The 19572-nt window shown below is 45.4% G+C and overlaps 1 protein-coding gene across 1 annotated transcript in view; it reads left to right on the top strand.

Annotated features, from left to right (window-relative positions):
• LOC308227697 (voltage-dependent N-type calcium channel subunit alpha-1B-like) overlaps window positions 1-19572 on the top strand; it is a gene marked incomplete at both ends in the record, with an annotated part of 292188 nt that overhangs the window by 254089 nt on the left and 18527 nt on the right. Inside the window, 6 exons of the mRNA XM_080630487.1 lie at window positions 762-878; window positions 2517-2582; window positions 3245-3336; window positions 4103-4253; window positions 7626-7753; window positions 11656-11752. Of these exons, the coding sequence (XP_080486613.1) occupies window positions 762-878; window positions 2517-2582; window positions 3245-3336; window positions 4103-4253; window positions 7626-7753; window positions 11656-11752 (651 nt within the window). The remainder of the gene's footprint in view (window positions 1-761; window positions 879-2516; window positions 2583-3244; window positions 3337-4102; window positions 4254-7625; window positions 7754-11655; window positions 11753-19572) is intronic.

The raw sequence follows: 19572 nt of genomic DNA, 5'->3' as shown, positions 1-19572 counted from the left end.
TGGGGTAGGGAGAATCATACAAACCCAATGGAAATGGGAATCTGTACCCAGCAGTTCTTTGATCCACCTGCAAAGGCACGTTTAATATTACTCTAAAAAATCAGCGGGTTCCTAAGGCCCCCTCCTGCTGTTGAACCCTCAATCTGCCCAATTGATTTGCTGCCATTGATCCATCTTCCAAACTGTCTTCCTGGTGCCATTTCTCCTTGATGAGCCTGTCCAGTCACATGTTGTATAACCCTTTAAAACCTCCAGGTTAGAAAACATCCTCATTCCTTCAAGGATGTTTTAGTCTTCACTGGACGATGCCTTTCTTTGTTACGGTAGAGGTTATATGCGCAGTCCCTTGCAACTGTCTTGGCTTAAGTTCAATTCATTGTAGAAAAAGAACTGACCAAGACTTCAAAACAACCTAATTCTTTATGAAAAGATAATACGGCACCATTGCCTCTCCCTGAGCCTTTAGGGGGAGAAAATCTGCCTTGCTCAAAGAAAATAAGCCCTCCATGGACAGCGTGAAAAGGCCTTTTCCTTTTCCATCATTGACCCAGTAGCAGAGGGGAGGGCTCTTGTGGAGAGGGATTTTCTCATACTTGCTGCATGTGGAGTGATCTGCACTGACGAATGTTTCTTTTGGAAGGTTTTCTGGTGGCCGATTTGCTGCTTAGATCGTGAAGCTGGTAATTTTAATTTCTTTTTTGCGGGCTGTGGTTTCCAATCGCGTTAATTTCTGAAGGACACAAACCCTTTACTTTCCGCAGGACAACTTCATCAACCTCAGCTTCCTGCGGCTCTTCAGGGCAGCCAGGCTTATCAAGCTCCTCCGGCAGGGTTACACTATCCGCATCTTGCTCTGGACGTTTGTGCAGTCATTTAAGGTGGGTGTTACGCATGTGGGAGGCAGGGAAGAGACAGGGGGAGACAGTGATGCTTGGCATGTCTGTAGCATCCTTCACTGGGTATCAAAGAGCTTCTCTTTGCAAAGGGAACTGCTTATCTGCACCTCTACAAAGCAGTTAGAGGGATATTGCTAATTGGTTTGTACTGACATCAGTACAAATCAGCTACAAATTGAAATCAGTACAAATCAGTACAAATTGAACATCCCCTGAATACCACAGGGGAGGAGCAGTTTGGAAGCTGAGGCTGAAAGGTGGATGGCTCCTGGTGCAGACTTGCAAGTGTGCAAGCTTAGGCTGCCCTTGAAACTCTACAAAATCCCCATGGCAAAGTCTTGAGACTTGAGTATTTTCATAAGGAAATGATTGATAAGTGCCTTCATGCCTGCTGTTTGCTGCAGCAAGTGCAAGGTTAAACTGCTTTCACCAGGTTTCAGTCTTGGTAGAATCTCACAGAGGCGAACCCTAAGGCAGTGCATTTTGATGCTATGAACTGTGAAGCTGCACAGCACAGAGCTGTGTTTGTGTGACTTGGAGGATTAAAAACTAAGGGTTTGTTCTAAAGTTGAGACAGTTGCTTTGCCTGGTTTCCTTTACCCCTGCCCTTCCCTCAGAATCTTGTGGCCGGCACTATCTTGTGGCACAGGGGTGTCTGCAGCTGGATATGGCACTCCTGAACAAGGAGACCCTCCTATGACTGCCTTACAGCAGTTTAGCTCTCAACCTCCGCCTAGGTTTGTGTTAGCTGTTTTCCAGAGCTAAATAAGAGCCCACATGCCCCAAAGTTGGGGATTGAACAGCTCTCAGCTCATTTGCAGCCCACTTCTACAGCTTCTGTTTTATCTCTGGCTATGGGGCATATGCAGTGCAAAGAGGACATCACTTAATCTGAAATGAAAACACTTCACTGCATTAATTACCCATTCATTTAGCCTGAGTGGGAAGGAGCTGTTACTCTCAGCTTGGTTACTGTCATCATTACATTGTAGCCTTCACTGATTTCTAGCTAAAACTCAGTCTTCTTGTTCTCCTGGGGTTGCAATCTGTGCCTGTTTCAGAGCAGGAACTTGTCTACTAAATTTACAGCAAGGTCATTAAAAATTAATGTTCTTACAATTATACATAGAAAGTGTCAGTGCTTGCCGGTAGCTCCAGCGCTTGCTGCCGAACTTCTGAATGTGCTTTCCCTGCTTACTGCTGATCTGCTTGCAGGGATGTACAGAGAGCCCTTGGAAAGCCCAGACTGTTTTGTGATCGATGAGTACCTGTCTCCAGGGGTTTGTCTTTTGAAGGCTGCCAGAATTCATAGAATCGCAGGATCCCAGCCTGGTTTGGGTCAGAAGGGACCTTACAGCTCCTCCAGCTCCAACCCCTGCCACGGGCAGGGACCCCTTCCACTGGAGCAGCTTGCTCCAAGCCCCTGTGTCCAACCTGGCCTTGAACACTGCCAGGGATGGGGCAGCCACAGCTTCTCTGGGCACCCTGGGCCAGTGCCTCAGCACCCAGTTATCTTCCTAGTTCCTTCATCTGAAGGAAGAATGCCAGAAATCACAGGAATTAAATGCTATCAGCTGAGGTTTGCATCTGCTGTCATTAATGTTGCCTTCTTTTCCACAGGCCTTGCCTTATGTGTGTCTCCTCATTGCAATGCTCTTCTTCATCTATGCCATCATTGGCATGCAGGTAAAAAGTTGAGCTTTCATATTGACCATAATCAGCCTGGTTTTGTCCCGCTGGTTCAGGGTGCGAATGGGTTATTACCTCCACAGAAAGATCAATAACTGACTTACTAAGAGGGAAAGGCTTCTCTTGTCTGGTGTCAGGTACATCAGAAATGGGGGGAAAAAAGCCGCTTTTTCTATGCTTATTGCCAAGTTTTGTGTTGAAAGTGGCCCTGGGTGTACAAAGGGAGAGGGTGAGCAGGCAAACCAGCTACAGGAGCCACAGCACAGCATCTGCAAGGCATTGGTGGGCAGCCCTGTCTCCCTTGGGCAGAACATGCCCCTTCTGAGAACAGGCATGTCAAGAGGCTGAGAGCAGGGAGCAGCTCAGGCTCTGCACCTTCCTGATATGAAATGAGAAAGTTCTCTTGGCCTGGATGGAGCTGGTGTTGGAAAGGGTCCGTGTGAAGATGAAGCGAATTAACCTTGGTTTTGTCCCCATTTAGTCCCTACAACACATTTTTACACCCCTCTTCAGCACAGAAATGATTTTAACTTTCAGATCCTTTAAAAAAGGACAAATTATTTCCCTGCCTTTTCTTCCTGCTCCATTAGATTCTCCTTCATTGACAATGCCCATATGAGGATGTGTTTGGCCTGAAGCACTTCTGTTTTTTGTGGCAGGTATTTGGGAACATTGCTCTAGATGATGAAACCTCCATTAATAGGCACAATAATTTCCGTACCTTCCTCCAAGCCCTGATGCTTCTGTTCAGGTAAGTAGAGGATAAAATACCGTATGACTTGCATGTGAACAATAAATAAGTCTTTGGTTTTGCATACATCAGTTTAGCTGCTGAGACTTAAGCATCCTCTAAGAAAGGTACGTGGAGTAAAGCATCCTTTCCTCTTTCATCCTCCTTAGCATTAAAGGTTGGCCTGGAACATCTCTGAACAGGACAGATCTGTTTCAACACACCAATATCTCCATAAAGTGACACTCAGTGCCTTGACAACCCATGTCAAGTCATGCAGATGCTTAATATAAGACCCAAGTCACTATAACCAACCAAATCATCCTGGTATTTCTGTATCTGCCTGATATGGGAAATAAGAAATTCAAGAGGAGAAGCAGGTTTCATTTCCCATCATCTCCATTGGGTTTACAGCCAGCACAAGGACAGAAATGTTAGCTGCTTCAAAAGGGAACAATCTAAGCTCTGTTTACTTACACTGCACTGGACGTGTTTAAATCAATCTGGTTTTATTCTCCATAAAACCATTAAAGCTCAGCCTACCTTAGCCTGGTGAGTTTCTTCTACTCCCTGGTAATAGAAGGAAATGTTCTTTCTCCTTTCATTTCCATATCATCAGGCTCGTAGTTCAAATTCCTGATGTAGATGTAGTACCTCCACCTGGACACAACCTTCCACTTCATTAATGTACTTAGTTAAGCACAGTAATGCCACAAGGTGGATGTGCTTCGGGTGTGTAACCATGATGGGGTTGGATAAGCTCACCCTCTGCCATTCCCAACTGCAGGAGTGCCACAGGGGAAGCCTGGCATGAGATCATGCTGTCGTGCCTGAGCAACAGAGCCTGTGATCCGCTCTCTGGCCTCACCAAAAATGAATGTGGCAGTGACTTTGCCTATTTCTACTTTGTGTCGTTCATCTTCCTCTGCTCCTTCTTGGTAAGTTGGATCCAATCTCTCCCATAGTGGGGGCACTGGTGTGGATTCCCCCCTCCCAGCCCTTCCCTCCTCATTCCCTTGCTTCCTTCTTCTCCCTAATTATGATTTATACAACATTACAAGACAGCTTCACTAAAACCCATTTATCATTCCGGTGATAAAATCCCTTTAATCCCCAAAGAAATCATTTAGTTATTAAAGGGGTTTATCTTCCTTCTCACAGGGGAGTCTAATATCTGTCATTAAGCATTAATCTGGTTTGTCTTGTTTTCCTTTGAGGAAGCAAACTGGGCAGAGTGGGGTGAGAATGGCCAAGATAATGTTGGTTCATCAGTGACTGTAGGAGGCAGCTGGGAGCATCGCACTTACTCGATGCCTTGTGTTCTGTTTGTCACATACATGCAATGATCATTTTCTTCTGCAGTGGTGCCAGAAAAGCTTTAGACATGAAACTAGACAGAGCTGCTGTACTTGATTTGTGCTTGTGATCATAAATACCAGGCTGGGTCTCAGCTCTGATAGGTGCCAATGTCTTTCCAGTCACTTACAGGCATAAAAAGCTCTCTGCTGTAGGGCTTTGCTTCACTTTCTGCACCACTGGGACAGAAGGATGGAAAACCAGGGACAGGGACCCAATTAAACTTTAAGGAGAAAGAGATGAAAGTCAGTTCTGAAATGTACCAAAAAGCAACGTATGAAGCCTACATTCAGTTCCATGGCTTTGCTTTAAAATGTGAGATCTGGTGCTTTGTGCAGCTAATCCCTGCTGTCATCAGAGACCTTTAACCAGGAAAAAGAGGCACACGTGGCAGTTTGATGCTGGGTGTAGATAGAGCAGCTTCAGTGCCCCCTACTGAGATCCTTTGTCCTACTGCTGTTGCCCCTCTGACATCCCATGCTTCATTTCTTCTGCATATATCAAAAACCATGAGTTCCTTATAGAAAGTTAATGCTCTATTTACTGATACCTTTGGCAGTCTATTTCAAAGCCTATTTCAAAGTTTTCCTTGTACAAATCCCTACCCCGACATCAGACATCCTTATTGTTATTTTCACGTGCATTATTGTTCCCAAAGCTTGCCCTTTAAAAGGCAAACAAACAGCTCCTCCTGGCTCACCCTCCCTGGCTTGTATCATCCATCCCATTCCACATGTAGCAGCAGAATTAGAGGCTGGAGCACATCTGTGCAGCATTCAGCTTTGCATGAAGAGCAAAGGCAGTGAGGGCAGGCTCCAAAAATAGGCAGGGGAAAGCCAAGCAGCTGGGCTGCACGGAACAGGGCTGTAACTCAATTCTTCAAGAGCATGCAGCACTTCATTGCAGTAAAACATGTGGTTCCCCACAAGTGATTAAAGCATTACAGAGCCGCAGCCTGGCCCGGAGAGCACATTTTTATGGTTACACCATAGAGTGGGAGGGGTTGGATAGTGTATTCGGTTTTAAATGCTGTTTCTGGCTCTTTGTGGATGTCCAGCTCAACAAAATTTTCCTCCTGACATTTACGCTGATGAAAAAATATAAACTGAAAATTGAAAATATATGGGAATCTAGAACCAGCTGTGTGCAAACAAGGGGAAGCTGTACTGACCCATGGCTGGAGCTGGGAGCAATGGAAAAGGATGTTTTGCTGTCACCCCACTCTGTGGGTACCATTGTGTGGTGGGTACCTGCAGCGCATGAGTGAGCCTTGCCCATGTGATTGTAGTGCTTGCCACTGTTGAGCAGCTTTTACTATTACCCTGCTTATGGCAGGGGATAGGAACTAGGTGATCTTTAAGGTCTGCTCCAACCCAAACAAGTCTTTGATTCAATGATTGAGAGTTGGTTTGGACATCCCTGTCCAGCACTGTATAGTGCACTGCAGCAAGATCCTAGGACTTGTCTAGGCTGTGTTGCACAGAGCCCCTGCAAGCATTCTGGAACCAGGGTGGCACAAAGTACTGGCTTGGTCCCCAAACCCAGCAGGGATGTTTAGTGCTGCAGGGCAGAAGCCTTGTTTGCAGCTGAGGCACCAGCAGGACTGGAGAGTGCTTGGCTCTGTGCTCTGCAACTTGGCCTGAAGAAGATGGTATAAGACAACTCAGGACCCTAGTGTAGCCATGGATAGATTGGGGACTGGGTTCTGCTCCCCACTTTCTTTTGGGGTGTGCTCTAGAAAATAGATGGACTGAAGATCTGGGGAGTCCCTGATTAGCATTTGGTGGTGATTCATTATGAACTGTGATTGCCTGTACTTGGTGGGTTGTGTGTTCCAGCAAGCGCCAAGACCCCTTCTCCATCCAGATCCTACAGGAATTGTTTAAAACTGCACAAACCCCAGACTCTTCTGCCTAGTTTCCTTTTAACGGCTGACAGACCAGCCAGGGATATTTGTATTCAGTTTAATTCTACTCATCCTTGGGTGAGCACTCTCAGATGGCTTCACCACAGTCCTTCTTGCTCGGTGGGGTGAAGGGGAGCAGCACTTATAGCAGCAGCTCAGCCTTCTTACAATAGACACAACAAAGATAGAAAGGTGCTACTCAGGTCTTTATCCAGCACAGGAGCATCCGTTCCCTCCTGCCTTCCTTCTCATCCATTCTGCTGGCTTCAGCTTGATCTTTTCCCATTGAAATCCCTGTGACTCTTCCGTTTGCTTTAATAAGAGGAGAATCTTTAGATGCCAGAAGCATTTGCCAGGCTCTGTGTTAGTGGCCATTAGGGACAGGAGCCTTTTGTGTGTCCTGACCCTTGTCTTTCTGGGGATCTTTGAAAGTTTGAGCTGTTCTGAGTCTAAAATTGGACATCCAGCCTGAAGAAGAGTTTTTCTCCTAGCTGTTCTTGCTTTGATGTGAGATATGAGAGAGCTGGAGGAGCCCACCCAGTTCAACCAGTTGGTGCTGCAGGTGCTGCAGCCCATGAGTTAGTCTGTGCAGGAGCAGAGTGAAGATGGGGCAAGGGAGAGGTGCTGAGCCAGTGGACTTTGGGATGGGTCATACTGTAGGACGTTTCCAGTGATGGGGTTGAGGCCAAAAGCCATGGCAAACATGCTGCTTGCTACAGAGCTGGTGGTGGTTATAGAAGAGGAGGCAGCAGGCTGCCCAGGAACCCAGTGCTAAGTCTATAGAGTTTATTCAACAGCGTGCAGCTGCTTTTTGTAGAAACCACAATAAGGAAATCATTCTAATCATGCTAAGGGAATCATTCCAGCTCCTCTTCCAGCTTTTCCTCTCTTTTCCCATTTCTCTTTCTTCCCCCTTCTTTTTTCTTCCTCCTCCTTCCCTTTTCCCTCTTCTTTTTCCTTTTTCCCCTTCTTCTTTCTTTCTTATTCTTCTATCTTTACTTTCCCCTTTTCTTGTCTCTCTAACTGTATTATCACTTCCTCTCTGTAGATGTTAAACCTGTTTGTGGCTGTGATCATGGACAACTTTGAATACCTGACAAGAGACTCTTCCATCCTTGGGCCCCATCATTTGGATGAGTTTGTTCGTGTCTGGGCTGAATATGACCCAGCTGCCTGGTATGTGGACTGTCATATATGGAGAAAGGCATCTCCGTTGTGTATAAATACCATACCTATACACACAAACAGCCTGTTTTAATGTGAGTACAGCTCTAGAAGGAAGATGGCTCCAAAGCTTGGAGTAACATTGGTGGTAAATGTTCCACATTCAGTTCATTGCAGACTGGAGACGAGCAAATCTGGTGTCATTACAAGGACATTTCCTTTATATAGACATGAACCAACAAATGAAGAAAGCAAAATGCACCCTCCACCCCCACCCCTCACCCCCAAGCCAAAAATTAATAGAGTGGATTCAAATGATTTTGGCTAACTGGCCAAGTAGAAAAGCTGTTCCTCATTTCCAAAAGGAGCTTTGATTGCCTTTGGTTTCTGCATCCCAGTTTGGAGATAAAAAAACGCTGAATCTCTTACCCTTGGCAGCACTTTAGGTAATTAGAGAGTCCAGGCCTTGTTATACCTCATTTATGCAGCATTTCTGTCCTAGTTGAGAACCACCTTAATAGTAGTTCTCACAAATCCTGTGAAGAGACCTAAGGCCACACAAAAAACTCCAAACAATTCCAGTTTTCAAGGTGCTACCCATCTCTTAAAAGGAGTTGATGTACCCCCTTGCTTTGCATCCGAGTCAAGTGCTGCAGGCTCAGCCTTCATCACTTGTGTTCACCCACCTGTGAGGCAGCAGGGAGTGATCCGAGTTTCTCCACGTGAGGGTGTTTTGCTCAAAACATGTGATTTTCAAACAGACATTTCTTATCAAACCCAGTGTTTGGATCTTGGAATCCTCCTTGTAATGCCAGCGAATTGTACAAGGGAATTTTGTTCTTCTAAATAACATTTTCAGCTTTTGGACTTGCAGTTGGAACATAAGATGTGAAATAAGAAGGAAAGGCAGGAAGCCTCACTTTGGAAGCATTTCAGTTCTCAGTGAGCCTCTGATAAAATGTTCCTGATAGATGAGTGTGCTAAAGGAAGAAATGGTTTTCTTACAGCAGTTGGTGAGCTGTTTGGGTTTATGGTTTTATTTCTTTGTTTTCCTTATTCAAAGACATTGCCAGAGAATGCAGCTTGTCTGGGATGAAATATCCCAGTGTATGGGAGACCTCGGAGTCACTGCTGAAGCATTTTAAGGGATTTATTAAACGAAGGGAATGGTTCTGGTCAGTGGTCACTTCCAGAGCAAGACTTACTTTGCTTTTCCCCATTGCCCAGAGGAAGCTGGACAATAGTCCTGGTTGCTCGATGCATTTCTAGATGATCTGTCACAGTAGTTCCCTTGCAATTTTGCAGCTTGGGAATTTGCCTGTTGGGAGACTTACCCCTACTAATTCCATATCCATTTTCTTCCCTAAAACTTACTCTGCTATGAATCTACTCTGTATTTGTAATGAAGCTGCCTCCAGTTCCTCCAATCTTTCTACTCTTTCTCGTTTCCCTTCAGTAGAGACAGAGGCAGCAAGTGTTTGTATAATCAGCATCTCAAACTCCCTGCTAGGATGCAATTAAACCACTTTAAAATCTCAGTTAAATTGATTTAGACTAAATTTAAGTGTAAACTTATTCCAAAATGACTACATTTCTCTGCACTGTGTGTGGTTTTTAGCTAGCTCAAAGCCAGCCATACCACGAGTGTGCATATATACTGCAAACACACTAGCAGCTTGTAATCTCCGAGCACATTTTCATTGCCACATGCTCTGTAACACAGACAAGTCTTTTGTGGGTATTTGGCAGCCAGTAAATAGCATTTTTTCCCCCCATTTTCAAATCCAGTCCTATCTTTTACCACTAGAAAATTTCAATGAGACTGAAAACTTGGGAATGCCCATTCTCTCCTTGTAAATAGTCTTGGCTCTGGTGAGCATCCATGGGAGGAGTAACACACCTGCAAGGCAAAAATTTAGTATCAGTGTGGCTTTTTAATGTTTTATGTGTTCAGGAACTTTCCACCCGTAAGAGTCAGAAGCATTAAGCTTACAGAAAGATTTGCTTGCCTTATTAACTCTGAGCACAGAGGTTGTGTTTCGTGAGTCACACAGAGGCCAAACCTTTTCACTTCTAGAGTACTTAATACAGAGTATGTCATATATTAAGATCCTAATCCTGTTTTTCTCTAAGCTTGTTCATATTTTGCTTCTTGTGAAGCTATTGATGTTGGCAGAGGGAGCAGGGGCAGAAGTGAGAATCAAAGGACAGCCCATGTGTGATGCTCAAGGCTTGCTCCTAAAATATGCACATGTTGTGGATTTTCCATGTTTCAATAGTTCCACTGAAATTACTTGTGTTTTCATAAGTGGGACTAACACATCCTCAATTTAAAGGTAATCTGAAATCTATTCACAATTTGAGGCCACAAGAGATCTTTTTATCGTTTGGGCTGAACATCTGTGAAGCTCTGGACACTGTGTTTCACAACAGCTATCCATGGACTGAGCTTCATGACTAGTCTTTCAAGGTACAGCTCCCAGGAGCACAACTGATCTTGAAGACACGGGGTTTTAAAAGAAGCATTTTTTTATTCAGCCATTTGTTTACTGGTTGATCAAACTCATTGAAAGAAAATGTTGATCTGATTTTTGTTTTCCATGTCAGCCCATCTCCTTTTAGCATTTCAAAGCCAAGTTGGATGGGGCTTGGAGCAAGCTGCTCTAGTGGAAGGTGTCCCTGCCCATGGCAGAGGGCTGGAACTGGATGAGCTTTCAGGTCCCTTCCAACACAAGCCATCCTATGAATTCAGCTCCCAGTATAGACATTTTTCCTTAGCTATCTGAGCTAAAGAGATGCTGATGAAAATAAACAGAACTCAAACGAATTTAAACAACCTGGGAAAGAATCCCTATTTGTCATAATTTGACACAATTTGCTGCCATAACCTTCTGATACAGTACCTCTGCTGGTTTGAAGGCCCTCCATGGACTCTCCCTTGGAGGAACTGCTCATACGTATTTTCTACACACTGAATTTACAAAACCATTCTATAATTTCAGTAAATTTCTTGACTCATTTAAACCAATGTACTTTTTATAACCATAATTAGGCCTGCAGCCAACACTTGCACAGTTCCATTTGATCTGTTTCCGAATTAATAGTTTTGAGTGGATTGTGAAGGTTTTGAATAGACCTTAATTTTTCACTTCCAAAAAAGCAGTAATATTGAAGGAGACAGTCCAAAATATTCCAGCCTTCTTTCTATAATGTACCAAAATAAACATAGTGAAGCCAAATCATCTCGTTTTTCAGGAGACGTCATCTTGAAGTTCAGTGCAGTTCTTTTTGTACATGAGTTGGTTGCTCGCAATAGATTAAGAAATCTAATCCTGCTGTTAAATTAGCTGAAAATATTGTTGGGAATTAATGAGACTGAGAATAAAGCTACCTCGAGGCATCTGACTTTACCTGCTCGTAACAAAGGTTTTCCCAGTGCCAATGGCCAAGCCAGGTCTCATGATGGCAGTTTCTGGACTCAGCTTGTTACCAATAAAGCAGAGCACAACCCTGATGGAGTTACGTAGGTGGTAACAGTGGAAGGAGATGGTTCCCAAGCTCTTTTGAGCCAGCTAATTGGAATCCCAGTAATAACCCATTAAACAGGCTGTTTGTGTGCTGCAGGCTCTGGTTTTGTTGGGCACATTATAGTGATAAAGGTAACCAGATGCAGTGGTTGGAAAGACTTGAACATGACTTGAAGTTTTCAACAAAGAGCAAGCCAGGATACAGATTTTGTTGAGCAGTTGGAAGTTCTTCCTTTCTCTGTGTGTGTTAAAGTGCCTCCTTCATTGCAAGCCCAGTCGCTCTCGGACTAACCTTGCTTTTCAGTGTGTTTTGCTCTTCAAACTTCTCCTGTTTGCCTGGGGAAAAACTGATTTTTGCTGTTATAACATCTGATGTTTTCTTTCCAGTTGCCGGATTCATTATAAGGATATGTACAATTTGTTACGTGTTATTGCTCCACCCCTGGGCTTAGGAAAGAAGTGCCCTCATAGGGTGGCCTACAAGGTTTGGAACTTCAGAGACTCCCTCCAGCATTTTCAGTTCTGGTTTTGTTTCTTTTTACACCCCACACCCTCCCTTCCCAGTGCAAATGCAACCAGTACAGAAAAGAAACCGCAACATCTGAAAGAAGGAATGATTGACTGATTGTTCCTTGATGCATCTCTTCCCCATCTACTCCCACACCCCAGCTGGCTGGAGACAGGCAGCTTTATGAGACAGTGAACCCTCCAGCTTCCATCCTGCCAGGTCTAGGTGGGAAGTGTTGGGGAAAAGCAGCACAGCACCCGAACGCTTTCTCTCTATATATACACACTGGAGAGAAATGTCCCCCCAAGCTTTATAGGGAGTTGTCCATCATGTTTGGGCTTCAAAGCATTGTCATTACAGTTGTATGATCAGCATTTGAGTCCCTCAAAGATGTTTGATCTGGGCACTGGCTAACGGGGCAGCAGGGTGGGATGGTTACCTAGGCTGGGGAGAGATGAAGGGATGAGGTTTTTACAGTGCAACAGCCAGAGATGGCCTTGGAAGGAAAATCACATCTCCAAGATCCAGTGAAACCTCCTTGCTTATAGCACAGGAAAAGTAGAGTGTCCTTGGGAGCTGAGGTGGGAACTAAGGACAGATCTTGCAAGAAAACAGCACAGGATGGCACTGAACTTCAGTGGGGTCCCAGTTAAAGGCAGGGATTTTCTTGCAGTCAGTACATGGAGAGCAGAAGAAAAGGAGAGACAAATGGAAGGAGCCAGCATGGAGCTTGCTTTTCTCTTTCACTGCAGCCCAGGTGGTTTTCACACCTGATTTGGGGATTTATTGTTATTAAGCACTGCAGAAAAGGCAAGAGACCCTCTACCTCCTGCCGGGGAGCAGAGGTAGAAGAGAGGAGTCAGGGGGAAGCCATTGACTTTTATTGCAATTTGTGTCTCTCAGCAGCCTTTAAATTAGCTCTGGGCTACAAAACCTGGGTGGTATTTTAGCTGCGTTAGTTGCCAAGGACAGGAATAGACGTTTTTGGCTTGGTAAATTCTCTCTTCCACCCCCTTCTGCATCAATGCTTTACATAGAGATTGAGACCCGTGTCAGGGCAGTGTGCTGATGCCTGCTTCTGTAGCTGTCCTGCTTGAGATAAGGGGTTTCAGATGGGTCCTTGGTTTCTTTCCTAGTATAGTGATAATACTGTCCCGCTTTTATAGATGTTAAACATTAATAACATGTTACAATATACTTAAGTCTCCTCAGATGACAGGCAGCACCGATTTGCACAAGGTAATAAGCTGGCAGCTCCCTGGGAAACCTAAATGGGATTGTCATAGTCATGCTCCCAGTTTCAGTAGCCAGAAAAAAGCAGAACAGGAGAATTCCTTGTGGTTTCTGTGTCCCTTGCTTTTCAGGGCAGGATGTTATTTGCCACCAGCATGAGCTGAAGGTAGATGCTATCAGTAATGGGCTGGTCTAAGGGCCTTTTCCCAGATCCCTGCAATTCCCAGCTCTCTCTAATGCGGGACAGCCAGCTGCTCATGGTGGTAAAAACAACCATTTGATGTTGGGTTGATGGAAGAGGGGCCCCATCAAACATAAAGGAGAAACAGGTCCCCTTTCCACCACCTTCCTGAAAAACAAGTGCTGGGCTCTGGTTTTGTCAAATTCAGGCTGGAGGTTGTGCAGAGCTGCACCCTTGGCTTGGAGTCAGAACAGCCCCAGTCTGTCCCCTGATCAAACACACCAGGACTGGCTTTTTGCGTCTCTCATAGCCTACAGGCTAACCTGAAAACCAAACTCTTTATTCACTCAAGGAAAGCTGAATGAGTTCTCCAAGCCCTACCTCTCCCTGTCCCATAACTCTGCCTACCAGCTCTCCCTGGCATGGTGAATACAGAAGGGGAAGCATCCTCCACCCCTGCAAAGAGCCAGCTAAACTGAGCCCTCCCTACACCCTCTCCACCCCAAGCAGAGACATCAATCATTCCCCACAGGGACCCAATTGCCAAGGCGCAGCTCTGGCCATGGAACGTCCCTGCAGTGAGGAGGAGACGTTGGGCATTGAAACACAGCAACGGAAGCAGAGAAACCTTTCTATTTACCCACCTCTTTGGTTTTGTTTTCCTGAGAAGTCTGATTAACCAGATCTCTGTTTTCTTGTCTGCTTTCCCTTCTCTCTCCTCCTTTTCATTTGCTTGGTTGTGTTGCCTTTTTTCCCCATCCCCTTCCCTCTTTTTCCCACCCCTTCACCCCATCTGGTTTGATTTCTGTGTCCCCTTGCTTTTGCCTCCCTTCTTTTGACTCCAAGCGGGCGCATCAGTTACACAGACATGTATGAGATGCTGAGACACATGTCCCCACCTCTAGGCCTTGGAAAGAAATGCCCAGCTCGTGTTGCCTATAAGGTAGACCAACCCCCAAGAAACTCTTGCCAAACCACCAGCTTTTTGTGCCGTGCCTGAAGTGGGTGCCAGGTTTCTGTGGCATTAGTGTTGTTCTCCTGGACTTTGCTGGTGCTTCCTCTGCTTTCTGAGCAGACTGGATTTTGGATGATCTGCTTTTCCTATTTTTTTTTTGTTCTTTAGTAACCATTTTTTTTTGGTCTTTAAAATTATGGCACATCACTTTGTCGTTATAAGTATGTCTCCGCTCTCTCTATCAGTGTTTCTCTCTCTCCTCTCATTCTGCTTCCATTTAGGCTAATTTGGGGAGGGAGGGTGCTAATAACCAATTTACCCCACAATATGATCCCCATTTATCTTCCTAAAGCTTTGACTCTCCGTTCTCACTAGCCCTTTAGTATGTTGTTTTTCCCCCCTCTTAATTAGATTGGAGTAATCAGAGTAGGCAGTGCTGTAGGAGTTAGCAAGCCATTAAACAGAGGCAACACCAGAAGGGCTCCTGAAACACCCTTTGTGAAAGAAATTATTTGAACAGAAACCACTGAAACCAGGAAGATGAAGAAATCACTCAAACTTATTGTTTACTGCGGAAAACTTTTTAATTGAATCACAAGAAATGCATTCTAACCAAAAGGCTGCAAGCTGCTGCCTTCCAGACACTGTCTGCATGAACGCAGTGGAAACACAGGGCCAAGACCATGGAGTGGACCCAGACCATGCCAGTTAAAACCATGCTGATCATGGTGCTTGGAAATCTGCCTTTGTAGGGTCCATTTCTTTGGAAGCTCTTCACATTGAGCTCCGTAGTTTTAGAGAGAGAGGTTTGCCACCAGCATTTAGCATTGGTACAACTGAGCATCCATCAGACTCAACGGGAGTTTGTTGCTGTTGATGGCATTTCAGCCACCACCAAACCCAATTACTGCATCCCATCATGCTGGGTGCGATGGATGCAGATCACAACAGCCCCTCCAGTAGTGCTTGGGTTCTCACTGAGGCCATATGAAAGCAAGATTTTGTGAGAAACTCAAGCTGAACCCAGATGTGGCCCTGCCTTTATGTAGGGCAGTTAGCAGCAAGAAGAGGTTCAGATACAGCTTCCTACAAGATCCTTCCTCAGTGTGTTAGGATTTAAAAAGGAAAATTGAAGATAACCTTAAAGCAAGCCAGTTAGATGTCTTTTCTGTATTCCTTTTGATTTCTTTCTGGCCACTTTTGTAGGTGCTTTAAAAGAGCATCTCTATTACAAACAGTTCATACCCACCATGCTGCAGCTGTGCTTGAGAAACCCAGGTATATCGAAAAGCCAGCTCCTAGGTCTCTGTTATTTCAGACAGAAGACTGGCCAGCTAAACATCTGTATAGAGGTACCAATTATACACAGAAACCCAATGATTTTTCAAGTAATCAATGTCTCCTTTTAGCATTCATGGGTTTCTACTGACTTCAAATGAAGCTGTGTCCTGTAGCAGGTGTTTGCAGCAACCAGATCTGCTCCATGGTCACACATGAGTATCAGAAGCATAAAGCTCTCCCTCCTCTTTCCCCCTAATCTTGTATAGTTAGAAACGAAGAAAATAAAAGGGGATAAAAAGATCATGTGATAAAATAGATGGTTTTTACAAGCCTTATGCTGGTTTTCATAGCATGATGTTTCTGTGCCTCTATTGTGACTGTGCTCAACTCTTGCCACAGGCTGTCCCTGGGCAGGGGCACTGAGAATGTGTCTTTTTCCTCTGAGTTAGTTGGTACCTTGTTTAATTTGTCTGTCTTTGCAGGACAAATCCACAGAATTTAGGTACCTAGAAACAGACTCCTGCTATTTTTATTTTCTAACACATCATTAATTTTTACCCATCTACTTATGAACTGTTCGAAAGGTGTCTGTGTATGAACCATAATGATGGGAGACTTGGGGAGGACAGTGCAGCCCACACAGAGCCAGCTTGAGGGATGACAAAGAGAGCCCCTCGTCCTGCACCGTAGCTCAGTCAGTGCCAACAGCAGCCAGGACTTTGTCTCTGCATTGTTTTTGCTCTCTCCCTCTGAGCCAAATGACTTTTTTACTGTTATGTCTGGCAAAAGCTGTTTTGCCCCATATATCCATCCCTTTCCTTTCCATATTTATATTTCCCAGTCTTCTCTGCAAAGGTTTCGCTCTGTGTCTTTGTCTATGTTGCCTTCTCAGTATGTGCTCACTGTGATTTCATTTGGACTTTCCCCTCTCTTGGCCTCCTTGGCTGCTGTCCTTCCTTTCTGTTCTTTTCTGGTTCCTCTTTCTCAACTGTTCTCCTTGGTCAGTGTGACCAGCCTCTGCAGTTTTGTGTGTATGGCTTTGCTGCTTGCCAGGAGATGCATGTGTTGGGTCCTCTGGCCACGCTGCTTGGGCACCAGGAGAGCTCTATCCTGCACAGGGTGGAGGGGGTAAAGGGGGAAGGACCTGAACTTGAAAATCTCTTCTACCCTCTGTGTTGAAAAGAGGAAGACAACCACTTTGACTTCACTCAGGTGTCTTGAGGTTTGATCACTTCATTTTTAGATGAAAGTGATGATGTTGGCCAGGTTGGACATGGCTTGGAGCAACCTGCTCTAGTGGAAGGGGTCCCTGCTTGTGTCAAGGGGTTGGAACTGAATGAGCTTTATGGTCCCTTCCAACACAAACCATTCTATGGTTCTATGATTATATGGGGGCAGGTTTGCTGCATTTACAGTCACGTGTTGAGACATTGAAGTCTCTTAGACTCAGCTTGTCCATAGCGAAAGGTCCTGGGCTTCATCTGCTATTCAGCAGTAGCTGTAAAGGCAAAGTGGCAGCCAGCCTTTGCCATTACCTGGACTTAGTCCACCCTTTGCACACTTTGTGTGCATCTTTAAAGAAAAATGGGACAAGTAAATGCCCATGATGCTGCTAAATCTCTCTGGGATTATTGGGCCATCAAGATATCTTGCAGATATCAGCATGAGTGAGGTTAAAGGATGGGTTTCTGAGAGCCTAGGTGTGATTCTTAGGAAGAGTGGTGCTAGGAAATGCAATAACCCAAGCCTTTCCCCACTGCTCTGAAGAGTCATCTTTCTACCTCCCTCTCTGGGGACAGAAGACAGCATTGCCAGCCAGCATATCTCCCCCTCTGTCCTAGTAGCTGTGGGCAAAAGCCTGCATGGAGTCTGCAGGGTGATGATGGCAGCTGGAGGGGGATCTTGACTTCATTTTGTGGTGGTTTTGGAGCTGTCAAGCGCAGCTTTGCATACCCTGTTTCAAGGGTGATTTATTGCAGGCATTAGGAAGGCTCTGGCCTCTCCTTTAAACACCTCCTGACATGGCCAAGCCTCCTGGATGTGATGGGCGTGATCTTGCAGCTCCCCATCCATGACTGTACCTCCCCTTGCCACATGGATTTTGGGATCTGGATTACATCCCTGAAAGCTACACAAGAGTTTGAATGGCCCATTTGCTGCCTGCCCAGCCTTGCTACCTCTTCTGCACAGAGTTGGCATCATACAATGCTTTTGCTGGACAAGGAGCAAGGTTGCACCTACTGAAGGTAGGATGACCACTCCATGGTCCAGTTGTGTGCCAGAGACAGAGCCCATACTTTGGGCCACAGACCTGGCTCCTCTGTTGGCTGTGGGAGAGAGGAAGGCCACGGCCAGCCTCCCTGAAGCCAGCAGAAGAGTTAAAGGAGAGCAGCACAGTTACAACTAGGTCAGGGTGAATTATTCATAACAAATAATTTATTCACCAAACTCAGCCTCGTTTCCCACAAGCAGTGCTCCATTGTCCCAGATTTATTCACATTTGGGGGTTATTCCCAGAGCAGTTCTTGTCCCAGAGGCTGCAGTTCTCTTAATAATTCAAATCCATTGGGATGCCAGCTAGGTTTCCAGACATTCAGAATGCTCTGTTCCTGCTCACATTAGACAAATGTGCCAGTGAATAAAATCCACAGTGCAGATAGCTCAGTGCTCACTTTCTGGGTCAGGCTGAGAGCCCACAGAGAATGTTTTATCCTGGCTTTTCACACCAGGATGAATTTCCCCCCCATTTCTCTATCACATTCTTTGCCTATTTGGACATTAAGACATTTCTAAGCAGAAGATCTGCAGAAACCAAATGCTGAAAGGACATAAATTCTGTCAATCCTGCTTGACACAAAGCTTTGGTTTCTCATTTGGGACGTCTCTATTTGTAATTATATCACTATAAGAAGCTGAGGGGTGTCTGCACCCCTTCTGACCACACAAGTAACTGGAGTAAATCGCGTTGCCTCCCTCAACCCATCTGTAATAGGTTACTACTTCGTTTTGTGCACTGAGTTAATGAGGAGACTCTGGAGACAATATTGCAGCTCCTGCCTCTGGGGCCTCCTCCTGCAGCAGCAGTAACAAGCTCCCCTCGCCATGCCTGGCTCAGGAGGGAAGGGAATGCCTCAAACCACCTCATTAAAATCGAGGGCAGGAGGAGAGTTCCCCAAGCACAGCTGGGAAACAGGAGTGGGGACTCCATCTGCTGCCCACTGCCTTCCCTCTGATGCTCTTGGAGGAAATTGGAGATGAAGGGAGGAAGAGGAGCAGTATCAGGAGCAGGGAGATCATAGAACAGTTTGGGTTGGAACAGACCTACAAAGGTCATCTAGTCCAAACCCTGCAATAAGCAGGGCTGCTTCAAGTTGGCTTTCCAGTTTCATAGTAAAACCGAGCCTAACCTGATCTAGAAGCACTTCACTGCCAAGTCTGGGCACCTGAGAGGGATTTTTACCCTTTCCTTTTCCTGTTCCCCAATCATTAATTCACCTGAACACCTCCTGTTTATGGCTGGCAATTCCCAGGGCAGCCCAAGTGATGCAAGCCTTTTACTAGTGCAGGGAAGCATCAGGTCCCCTGCCATCTGTCTGGTACATCTGTATGTATCAGCAGGCTCATATATTTTCCTTCCGGGGTCTAAAAAGATGGAAAATTGTCCAAATCAGATTTTATTTTTTAGTCATATTTTTGCTTCTTATTCCAAAGCAGGAGGAACCGATAAGACCCATCCCTGGCAATGCTCAAGGCCAGGTTGAATGGGGCTTGGAGGAACCTGCTCTAGTGGAAGCTGTCCCTGCCCGTGGCAGGGGGTTGGAACTGGATGAGCTTTGAGGTCCCTTCAAATACAAACCATTCTATGACTGGAAATTTCAATGACCTAAAGGTGTCTGGGTTGACCTGTTTGACCAGTTTGCACACTGGGTTGCTGCATATAGCTTTGATGAGGCCTGTGTTCCGCATCCATGTGCTTTGGGAATTCAGTCTGGAAAGTCAGTTGGGAGGATCTGGGATGTTTCAGTCCCAAAATATTTCTTTGGCTCTAGTTTTTGTGAGGATAGAGCTCTCCTGTGGGGAATTCTCATCTGCTTGTTCTTCATCTCCATGCACCTTCTTTCTCTCTCCATCCCTTAACTCTCCCAC

Source organism: Psittacula echo (genome assembly GCF_963264785.1).
Source record: "Psittacula echo genome assembly, chromosome: 16".
Lineage (NCBI taxonomy): Eukaryota > Metazoa > Chordata > Aves > Psittaciformes > Psittacidae > Psittacula > Psittacula echo.
The sequence above is the reverse complement of the archived record's forward strand: the minus strand, read 5'-3'. Positions and strand labels throughout refer to the sequence as shown.